This window comes from Antechinus flavipes, chromosome 6 (assembly GCF_016432865.1).
Source record: "Antechinus flavipes isolate AdamAnt ecotype Samford, QLD, Australia chromosome 6, AdamAnt_v2, whole genome shotgun sequence".
Taxonomy (NCBI): Eukaryota; Metazoa; Chordata; class Mammalia; order Dasyuromorphia; family Dasyuridae; genus Antechinus; species Antechinus flavipes.
In genome coordinates this window covers 35,949,786-35,961,881 of record NC_067403.1, presented here as the reverse complement: position 1 = coordinate 35,961,881, position 12,096 = coordinate 35,949,786, and the positions used below count along the sequence as shown (strand labels likewise).

Genomic DNA, 12,096 nt, shown 5'->3' with positions numbered 1-12,096 from the left:
AAATTTTGATGATGGATGCTTATTAGAAGTGGCAATGTCTATAATTCGAAGAACACTGGACTTGAAGTTAGAAGATGTGAATTTACTTACTTATTGACTTTGATCTAGTCATTCACTTAATTTCCTGATCTGTAATATAAGGGTAACAATATTGAACAAAGACCATTTTATTATTGTTTTTGTATCTGTGGGCCTAACCAGATATGACATAGGTCAATGCTATGGGTTAAAGAATCCTACTATTGTAAAAAAGATTAAATCAAATGTGAATTGAAGTTAAACTCAGCTATAATATTTTAAATATCTTTACTCTTGTTTTTTTTTTTTTTTTAACCTTTGAAACATGCAGTCTTAACTGTTATAGAGATTTATTTCCTTTAAGCATTAACAGTTCCTGAGTGGAGATAATATCACTGATCTTCTTAACTGGAAGAAATCTTGGTCCTGAGAATCAAACTCACAGCATCCTACTGTAGCTTCTTCTGACACGACATAATTATTCATTCATTTCATTAATGTTTCTTGAGACATATGACATGATATCACAAGGCTTCCAGAAGTACCCTTTTCTAAAGAGCCAGCTTGTATGATACATTGGCTAGAGCATGGGCCTAGAGTTTACCTCTATTTGTTTTGGGTTCCTCAGCTACAAAACAGGGAAAAAATAATATCTACCTTACAGGGTTGTTATGAGGATTAAATGAGATAGTAGTTATTTAACACACTTATTATATAATAGGTACTATATAAATGCTTATTTCCTTCCCTCTCCTTCTAACTGTGTGTTTGAAAACTATAATTCAAACTAAATCACAGAATATGAGGATTTCATTTCCAAAAATGCCTAATGCCTATTCTTTACTTTTTTCTTGCTTCCTTGTCTTTTTCTCTCTCTACTTTTCTCTTTCCTTTCTTTCATTTCTTCTCTCTCTAAACTCCCCCTTCCTCCTCCATTACTCCTTCCCTCCCTTCCTTCTTCCCTTCCTCCCTTTCTTCCTTTTTTCTTTCCTAATGATAATGTGTGTTCTATGGACAAGTTACTTGGATGAGCAACTAAAATGATCAACTTTATAGCATTTCATGTGAGAAAAAAGGCCATGTAAAAGTCCATAAGATCTAAATTGCTTATCATAAAACAGTTTACTTCTAATTTTTTATTCTGGTTCCATCAGTTTTTTTTTTTTTTTTTTTTGTGGGGGAATTACTCCTTAACAGTCTCTTCCAGGGAGATGCACCGTTGTAGAGCTCTGTCCTCTGTTCACTTTATTTTGTCAAGTCCCATTTTTCCTACTGATTACATTAATGAAGGGAAACAATGGACTATCTACCATTTTACATTATCCAGCACTTAAGTGGAGTTTTTTTTTTTTTTTTTGCTGAGGCATTTGGGTTTCAGTGACTTGCCCAGGATCACACAGCTAGGAAGTGTTAAATGTCTGAGGTCGAATTTGAACTCAGGTCCTCCTGACTTCAACCTGGTGCTTTATCCACTGTGCCACCTAGCTGCCCTGTGCTGTGCTTTTAAAGTATTAAATGAATGTTGAAATGAATTAAATCTGAGAGCTCTTCTGCTTCGTTTCCCTGGATGATAAAGATTTTCTTTATTGATTGTAGAATTGATAGTACCTTGAATATGTCATTTCATTGGCTCACAAAGTATTGCAGTAGCGCAGTTTATTTTTGTGGCTTCAATAGAGTATCATTTTAGTTCCTCATTCCTCATTAATCTATTTATTTTCTTTTCCTTTAGGCAAGTGTACAGTGTTATTATTGATGTTCATGACCCCGTGGACCATAGTATGCCAATATTCTCCATGGGGTTTTCTTGGCAAAGATATTGGAATAGTTTGCTATTTTCTTCTTCAGTGGATTAAAACAGATGTTAAGTGAGTTGCCAAGGGTCACCTAGCTAGTAAGTGTCTGAGGTTGGATTTCAACTCAGGTCTTCTTGACTATAAGCCTGGCATTCTGTGCTTTGAGCCACCTAGCTGCCTATGGGTAAGGTACATCATCCCTATAGAGTACGTCTCCATTCATATAGAACAGATGACTGATGAAAATGCAGAAAAAAGTACTTTCTGGGTAAGAAAAAGGTATTAACTATCAAAGGATGTAAGATATTGCTAGTATTATTGAAGACCATTTTGATGCCTAAGAGAAGTAGGGAAAAATTTGTTTTAACAAACATTAAACACACACACACACACACAACTCCATAGCTTTCAGAAGAAGTTTAAGCAGTTAGGACAAAAATAGTAAGTATAATATAAATATAAAGACTCAAATGAATGATGTAGAATGAAGCATTGCTTGTATATAGATAGTTTATTTAAAAAGTTACAAAATGAGATGGATTATATTGAGAATTTATACCTGCAGAAGCCTATAGTATTCAATTTATTTGCACATAATTGTTTTATGACTAAGAAGGGGAAAAATGAGAGAGAGAGAGAAGAAGAAACAGAGAAAGAGAGACAGAAGAAGAAACAGAAAAAGAAAAATAGAGAGAGAGAAAGAGAGAGAAAGATCGAGATCATATATAAATATTTGGAGACAAGTATGTTTTTAAAACAACAATCACCCAGGAAATTTGGGGTGCTATTTACCTTTTAAGTCAAAGGTAAATTACTGAGTTAAAAAGTTCTTATTTAAGTCACTAAAGGGAGAAAAAACTAAGGAGGAACCTAATGTAAGAATCTAAGGGGAAAACATTTAAACACTAGAAGGAACTAAAGAGCTGCTCTGTCAGATTCAGGGGACAAATGTCTTGAGCTAAGGGAATTCTGATTGATGGGAGGGGACTGCAGCACCATCTAGCCTCCAGCAGAAATGAAGCACATTATTAAGTGCCCTTTGCTCTCTGCTGCCACCTCCAGTTTGAGAAGAAAAAGCAGTAGGAAAAAATATTCAGTTACTTGTATCTTATACTAGCTAGTTTTATTTGCTTTATTTTAAAAAATCAGCTTGCACTATATTTTTGTGAGCTCTGTTATTATTGGACAACGGGGCAACTGGGGCAGTGAATAACTGGCTGAGTTGGTTGGTATGGATCAGAGATGGCTAGTTTGATGATCTTTGAAGTTATCTGACTTAAAGGGAAATTCTGTTCATATTAAGAAGTAACTTTCAAAAATTAAAATGAATAGATTTTTTTTAAAGAAGTAACGTTTTCCAAATGTCTTCTTAAGGGTTATTACAAAGTTTTAAAAAGCTTATGTTTGCTATTTAACATGTAAAGGACTGCTTGCCATATGGGGGAGGGGGTGGAAGGAGGGAGGGGAAAAATAGGAACAGAAGAGAGTGCAAGGGATAATGTTGTAAAAAATTACCCAGGCATAGGTTCTGTCAATAAAAGGTTATTTAAAAAAAGCTTATGTTTGAGCATGGAAAGAGAATTTGCTTAGCTAAAATGTGTAAGAATCAACAGATGACCAGTGAACAGAAAGCTAATTTCCTGTGGGACAGATGTACCTGAATGGACCAATGACATCAAAGGATTATGAGTTATTTAACATATATTTAACATGGATTACCTGCCATCTAGGGGAGGGGAGGGAAAGGAGGGGAAAAGTTGGAACAGAAGGTTTTGTAAGAGTCAGTGTTGAAAAATTACCCATGCATATGTTTTGTAAATAAAAAGCTATAATAATAAAATTTTTAAAAAAAGAATTATGAGTTACTTGGGGAAAACATATGGATTTTCTTCCCGCATGTTTTTGGAAGTGAGTGCTCAGATACCAAGTGATATTTGGGAGATTATGATCCAGGTTTACATGAGGATTGTGTTGTGTAGTGTTATTGATATATTTACTTTAATATGTATCTATTATATTATATGTCTTTTATTTTACTTCTAAGTAAAATATTTAAAGTCTAAAATTGTGTTTTCATTATTGTGTTTGGTTGAGTAATTAATCATATGAGTGTTATGTTGAATCTGATTTGTATAAAAGGAAGTACATTGTTAGAGGCGCTTGGGCAAAGGGAGATTGCATATTCCCTCAATAGTTAACCTCTGGGATCTTGGGGAGACTTTGCTTTGTGGTGATGGGAACCCAGACCTGCCAAGGTAAGGTCAAAAATGACCAACCCAATTCAGAGAGTCAGTAGGCCTTGATATCCCCCAAGTGAGGGCGAACATGTTTGTTTCATTTTAACTGTCTACTTTAAGAGCCCCAAACCATGACACTGCCATTCATTGCACAGTTAACTTAACCTGTTGCGAAATTTCTCAGCTGAACTGCCTAAATTTCGACTCTGTTTTAAATAGTTATGAATAATTGTGTTTAATTTGTAAAATAAATTTATTCTCACTAATATTCCCTCTATTTCTCATTACCATCTAGTGAGAAGAAAGAAGTTACAGTTATTGATCCAGCGGGGAACACATATTACAACTGGCTGTTTTGTATAGCTATGCCTGTGATGTACAACTGGACCATGATCATTGCAAGGTGCCTGGCTACCATGATAGATCTCAGTCTCTTCTACCTTCTCTCATAATATATTAAGTCCCAATACCTAGAGTTTTTCAGAAGATCCTTTCTTTTTTCTTTTTTTAAAATATTTTATTTTATTTTAGAATCACTTTATATTGACAGAATCCATGCAAGGGTAATTTTTGATCCTTTCCTTTTTTCTTCCCAGCTCAAAAGAAAGACTGCAAATTTTCTATCCCATACTTTCTTTAATGTCAAAGATATGCACTTCAACATTTAGACCTACTTTAACACTCACACAGAGTTTCTTTTATAAAAAGATAATCATTCAGGCATATATTAACATTAATTATTGGTGCCAAATTTTTAAAATTTGTGCATTTTTCTGGATATTGGATACTGGAGGAGTATCCCAGAAATGCTGGGAAGAATGACAAAATATAAGTAAATAAATAAATAAATAAATAACTTTATAAAGTATCTAGGATAATTTGTCATAGACTTAAAGAAAATTTGGGGCAGCTACATAGTATAATAGATAAAGTGTTAGCCCTGAAATCAGGAGGACCTGAGTTCAAAACAGATCTCAGACACTTATTATTTCCTAGCTGTGTGACCCTGGGCAAGTCGCTTAAATCCATTTACCTCAGGGAAAAAAAAAATTGGAAGATAGTTGACAATTACCAAGTTCAGACTCATATGTTTAGGTAGATTAATGTTTAACGCCTCTAAGCAGAGGGCTGTCTATTTTTTTTTTTTTTGGAAGCTTTTCAGGGAGAGAGACCCCTCACATTCCACTGACAGTCTTTTTCAGGATTATATCAACCTGATGATCAAGATATTCTCTCTCACATTTAACTAAAAATCTTTTACATTTTAATTTAAGATTTCTTCATATTTAGTGTTTCCCATCTGAAGGAGCATAATATGGTTCTCAACAGCTATTGAACCACAAATTTATTGCAGGAGATCCATTGGGTGGCCAGACGAAACAATGAGAAAAGCTCTGGATCAAGGATCTTGGTTTACTCCTCGCCCTGATAATTTCTACCGGTGTGATTTTAAGCCAAGTAAAGTTATCCTCTCTGAGCCTCAGTTTCTTTATCTGTAAAGTGAAGGTGTTGGATTAGATGATATATAAGGTCACTTTAGGTTCTAGGTCTTCTAATAAGATCTCATCTATAAAGAAAGAGAATTGATGATTTCTAACTCTAACCTTATTCTAACATCCTGCTTACAATAACAATAACAACAACAATAATACCTAGCAATTATATAAAGCTTTAAGATTTACAAAGTCATCATAACAACTCAGAGAGGTAAATATTATTACTATTATTATCCCTATTTTACAAATGAGGAAACTGAGGCAGACAGAGACACTGCCCAGGGTTATCCAGCTTATAAGTGTCTGAGGCCACATTTGAATCAAATCTTCCTGCCTCCTCTCGCTAGCATACTACCTCATCATCTCATTAAAGAATGCCTCCATTTCAATAAGTTTTGATTCAGATTTCATCCACTTAGATGAGCATTTAGAATATTGGTATAAATTAGTAAAGTTTTTTCTCTGTTCTCATGTTAGCATCTATATTATTTTACTTACAAAAACTATTCTGTTACAGAGCATGTTTTGAGGAACTTCAGTCTGATTACTTAGCATATTGGATTATTTTGGACTACTTCTCAGATATAATCTATATTCTGGACATGATTGTACGAACAAGGACAGGTAAATATGTTGGGTTCACATTATGCTATAATGTGAAATAACATAAGACATTTAACCTAAAGTCACATAAGACAAATAACATAAAATTGGCGTATAAACCAATAGTTAAGGGAAGGAAAGCACAACCAAAGGCATAATCAAACTATATAGAACCATGGGCTTATTTCTTTTGTTTAGACTCGGGCAATTTGCTGCTGTGTAGAATGCAGAAATGATTTTTTCCTGTATTTCCCCTTCCATTCTCAGTGTTAGACCTGAGGGCAAAATTTCCTACTTTTTTTTTTTTTTAAAGTGAGAATAGTTCTGCTCTTTTTGAGCTCTTGGTGGAATGTATAGAAATGAATTCACTGTATATAATATGGGAAAAAAACAGTAATTGCTTATTTTAAAAAAGCACATCAATATGACCAAGGCTTATCGTATTTTGCCTAGCCTATCTTGTTTTCTGTTATCTTTCTTTCCACTGTTTTGATTGTCCCACTTTTTAGTAATTTCTTCTTACTAATAGCCTTTTCCTTCTTTATATATCTTTTATATTTATTTTTTCTTTTAAAAATATCATTAATTTTTCTTGTATAGCGTGACCAATATGGAAATATATTTAGAAGAATTGTGCATATTTAATTTATATTGGATTGCTTGCTATCTTGAGGAAGGGTGAGAGAAAGGGAGGGAGAAAAATTTGGAACACAAGGTTTTGCAGAGGTGAAGGTTGAAAACTATCTTTGCATATATTTGGAAAAATGAAACAGAGATTTTATTAAAAACAAATAAAAAGTATCATTAAGCAAAAATTAAATAAAAAAAACATCCATTGATAAGATAATTACATTATTACCTATCCATTAATCTCTGAAATATTTTACACTAATAAGTGTGTATTTATTATAAATTCAATTTTGCCTTTGACCATACCATAGTAGCATTCCCTTATTGAAGGAGAAACAATGAATAGATTTGGTATTGTATTTTAGGTTACCTGGAACAAGGATTAATTGTGAAAGATCAGTCTAAGCTCCTGAAGAAATATAAGTCACATTTGCAATTTAAACTTGATGTTCTCTCAATGATACCAACTGATCTGCTGTTTTTTAAATTGGGATGGAGCTATCCAGAGATACGATTAAACAGATTACTCAGGATATCACGGATGTTTGAATTCTTCCAACGGACAGAAACAAGAACAAACTATCCAAATATCTTTAGGATTTCTAATCTTTGCATGTATATTGTGATTATCATCCACTGGAATGCATGCGTATACTATTCTATCTCTAAAGCCATTGGATTTGGGAATGATACATGGGTCTATCCTGACATTAATGATCCTGAATTTGGTCGTCTGGCTAGAAAGTATGTTTATAGTCTCTACTGGTCAACACTGACCTTAACCACCATTGGTGAAACTCCACCTCCTGTTTTGGACTCTGAGTATGTCTTCGTGGTGGTTGACTTCTTGATCGGAGTGTTAATTTTCGCTACCATCGTCGGTAATATCGGCTCCATGATTTCTAATATGAATGCAGCCAGAGCAGAATTTCAAGCAAAAATTGATGCTGTGAAACAATATATGCATTTTCGAAATGTGAGCAAAGATATGGAAAAAAGGGTTATCAAGTGGTTTGACTACTTATGGACAAATGAAAAAACAGTAGATGAAAGGGAAGTCTTGAGATATCTACCAGATAAATTAAAGGCAGAGATTGCCATCAACGTTCATCTAGACACATTAAAGAAAGTACGCATTTTTGCTGATTGTGAAGCTGGACTATTGGTGGAACTGGTCTTGAAGTTACAACCTCAAGTCTATAGCCCTGGTGATTACATTTGCAAAAAAGGAGACATTGGACGGGAGATGTACATTATCAAAGAAGGGAAACTGGCTGTGGTAGCAGATGATGGGATCACACAGTTTGTGGTCTTGAGTGACGGTAGTTACTTTGGAGAGATTAGCATCCTCAACATTAAAGGCAGCAAAGCTGGCAACCGAAGAACAGCCAATATTAAAAGTATTGGTTACTCCGATCTCTTCTGTCTATCAAAAGATGATCTCATGGAAGCTCTAACTGAATACCCAGATGCTAAATGTATTCTAGAAGAGAAAGGCAGACAAATCTTAATGAAGGATGGACTGCTGGACATAAATATTGCAAATGCAGGAAGTGATCCTAAGGACCTGGAAGAGAAGGTCACACAAATGGAGGGATCGGTAGACCGTTTGCATACAAGATTTGCCAGGATTCTGGCTGAGTATGAATCGATGCAGGCGAAGTTGAAGCAAAGGCTAACTAAAGTTGAGAAATTCTTGAAACCATTAATTGAAACAGAGTACTCAGATATCGAAGTACTAGAAACAGAGTCTACACAGGAATGAAATGATATGAGATGAGAGGAACCATTAACTGGACTTTGTGAATTGCTTGGACGGTAAGGATCCAAGGCAAATGCGAAATATCTATTCAGCAGTTCTACAAAATTATCTTTTCGTATTAGAAAAGTATATGTCTGTGAAACAATGAGAAAATGATATGGATTCATTCAGTAAAGAAAATATGCTTTAATGAATGCTAAAATATTCATCACTGAATGGAAATACAGTTGTGAATGTATCACTGTGTCATGAGATTTTCTTGCTGAATACTATGTAAAGATATAAGCTGATTAATTTATCAGCACATATATCTTCTGATGATTTCTATATACCACTCTCTGCATGAATTATAGTAAATTTTGTGCTATCTGGCATTATTGGGTAAAAGGCTATTAAGGAGTAATTAAATATTCTGGCAATTAAAAAGTCACCATCATGGATTACCTGTTTTACAAAGGACTTAGAATATAAAATACACTTAATACTAAAACAACACGGAGCATGATTTAATCTTTTTTCATGATTCAAAAGGCACTTTAAGATCTTACAGAACCTCGGGGCCATTGTAAAAAATATCAATTAACACTGTATTGGAGAATTATAGAAGTGTTGAGTAGTAGAGATTTCTGATTGAGGGACTACCTAATGAATAGCACTTTGTTTTACAACTCTCTAATGTATTTAATGTATAATATTGTATGTGATAGTTATCTGTGTCTTATTCCCTTAGTAGACTGTAAGCTCCACAAGGGCAGTCTAAATTTTGTATCTGTGTGCTATGCACGTAATAGCTACTTAATAAACATATATTGATTTGAATAAATCAGATTTTTTGTATGTTTTTATCTTTCAGATTCATAAAAACTTGTCTAAAATTAGAGTAAATTAGTTAATTTTTTGTGTTCGATTCATCCTAAACTCCTCTTTGGAAAGGTATTATGAAAATTTGTCAATTAAAGCTTTAGAGTCATTCTTAGTAAAATTCTGAAATGTCAAAAAAGTATGCCAGCATCTGACCTAGGAAGGCTTGCAGGGGTCCTCAAACTTTTTAAATAGGGGGCCAGTTCACTGTCCCTCAGACTGTTGGAGGGCCGGACTATAGTAAAAACAAAAACTTTGTTTTGTGGGCCTTTAAATAAAGAAACTTCATAGCCCTAGGTGGAAGGATAAATGTCCTCAGCTGCCGCACCTGGCCCAAGGGCTGTAGTTTGAGGACCCCTGAGATTATAGTAATACGGGATTGCAGGGAGTCTGAAAAGCAGGACCCAGGTTATGGTTAGATTATCCAAACTGAAAATGAGCCTAAAGGATGTCAATCTTATGAGACTATTAATATATGAATGGTTTGGGATCATTGGATAGAGCATATACATAGATGTATGTGCATATAAAAAATGTTTTGTTTTTATTTTTTTGTTTTGTGTATATAAATATGTGTGTGTGTGTATACATATACATATATAATGTGTAAAATGAGAGAGAGAAAAAACAGAGAAGAGAGAGAGGAGAGACAGAGACAGAGAGGAGACAGACAGACAGACACACACACATACACACATACACAGAATCATTCTCTTACCTTAAGATGCAAATCAAGCTTCATTTTCTCTATGAAGACCTTCTTTGTCTCAACCTCCCCCCAATTGCTAGTGCCTTCCTATCAAATTATCTAATATTTAACTACTTTGTATATATTTACATATATTAATTTTATGCTGTATATGTTTGTGGATATATATGTGTGTATATATGTATAATATACTATATATATTTACATATATTTGTCTCCACTATTAAAACAAACTCTTAAAGAGCAGAGTGTTTCATTCATTGTATTTGCATCCCCTATGCTTAGCACATAATCAGTGTTTCATAAATTCATTGTGATTGATTTTTTTTCTCAAACATAATTGCTGCTATAGAAATTATTGACGAAATATGTAATTCAGTATTATACCACTTGATGGCAATATCCACCCACCAAGTTAGAACTTTGGCAAAAAGAAAAAACAAAGAATCAAATTCAAAGCTTCAAAATTACTTTTTTTTTAATAGAAAAATGTAATTTTTCAAATTTCTAGGGAGTGATCCAGTGTGCTTGCAAAAACAAACAAACAAACAAACAAAAACCATGAGGAATTATCTAGAAACTTGTAACTTCAATCGTTTTCAGGAAAGAAGGTTTAAAATGAAATTATATTCTATAACAAGTTCATACTGCTTCCAATCATGCACCCTATATTCCAGTCAAGCTAGTTTACTTGCGGTTCTGTATATATAAGACTCTATTTCCCACTTCAGTGTTTTTACATAATCTGCCTCTCATGACTAGAACACACACTGGCTTCCTTAGAAATCCCCAGGTCTCTTCAAGACTCAGTTCAAGAACCACCTTCCTCACGTCCTTAAGTATTAATGATTTGTCCATTTTCATCAATCATTTTGATTTTATATTTTATATTTTCTTATTTGTGTACAAGTTCTTTCTATCCTTCCTTTTCATACAGAACATATCCGTCAGTAATAAACATTTATTAAAGGTTTGCTATTTAGAACTTATGTTCTAATGATGGGGATGCTGTTTTGTTTTTGTATTTGTGTTCATAGTGTCTAGTATAGTGCCTGATATATAGTTACTTTAAGAACTTTGTAAACATTAAGGTATAATCTCAACCATTTTGGAAAGAGATTTGGAATCATGTCCAAAGAGTTATTAAACTGCCTCCACATATCTTTTGATCCAGCAGTACCACTATTAGGTCTGTTTCCCAAGATGATTAAGGAAAATGGAAAAGAACCTATGTGTTCTAAAATATTTTTAGCTGTTCTCTTTGTGGTGGCAAAAAACTGGAAGTTGTAGGGATACCTGTCAATTGGGGAAAAATTAAACACATTGTAGTATAGGTTCATGATGGAATATTACTCTGCTATAAGAAATGATGAACTCAATGGTTTTAGAAAAGTGTGGAGAAAGCTCCATGCAATAGTGAAGAGCAAAATGAGCAGAACCAAGAAAACATTGTATATAGTAACAGCAATATTGTTTTAAAAAACAATGTTGAGCAACCAAGTCATTCTATTATAAATACTCAAATTGACCTCAAAGACCCTATAAAGGAAGATGTATTTGAATCCAGAAAGGAATATTGGTGTGGTGTAAGAAATGATAAGTTGTCTTATTTAGAAAAACATAGAAAGACTTGGGACATATGAAGGAAGATACTATCGATTTTCAGAGAAACAGATGAAAGGTGGAAATAAGCATAGTATAGTTTTACAGTTATATGTATAAGTATATACATGTATAGATGTGTATGTTTCTAGATCTCTCTATATATTATATGTGCAAATACTTATATCTACATTTTCATCCTTAATTTTAGTTTTCTTTCTGGTGGGGGGGATGAAATGGAAAAAATTAAAATAAAGCGCACAGTAGAGAACAAAGGAAAACTAACAAGGAAGCAAAGAAAAAGTGGGCAGCTTTCAAAACAATGTGTAGTATTTATTATGTAGGTTTTCCTGAAATGGAAATTTATTGTTTTATACTGAAT

At 33.7% G+C, this 12,096-nt stretch overlaps 1 protein-coding gene across 2 annotated transcripts in view; it reads left to right on the top strand.

Annotated features, from left to right (window-relative positions):
• CNGA1 (cyclic nucleotide gated channel subunit alpha 1) overlaps positions 1 to 9,365 on the top strand; it is a 55,974-nt gene extending 46,609 nt beyond the window's left edge. For both annotated transcript variants that reach the window (XM_051965103.1, XM_051965102.1), the window contains exons 7-9: positions 4,347 to 4,454; positions 6,065 to 6,171; positions 7,146 to 9,365. In XM_051965103.1, the coding sequence (XP_051821063.1) occupies positions 4,347 to 4,454; positions 6,065 to 6,171; positions 7,146 to 8,545 (1,615 nt within the window). In that variant the 3' untranslated portion in view covers positions 8,546 to 9,365. The remainder of the gene's footprint in view (positions 1 to 4,346; positions 4,455 to 6,064; positions 6,172 to 7,145) is intronic.
• The last annotated feature ends 2,731 nt before the right edge of the window (positions 9,366 to 12,096 follow it).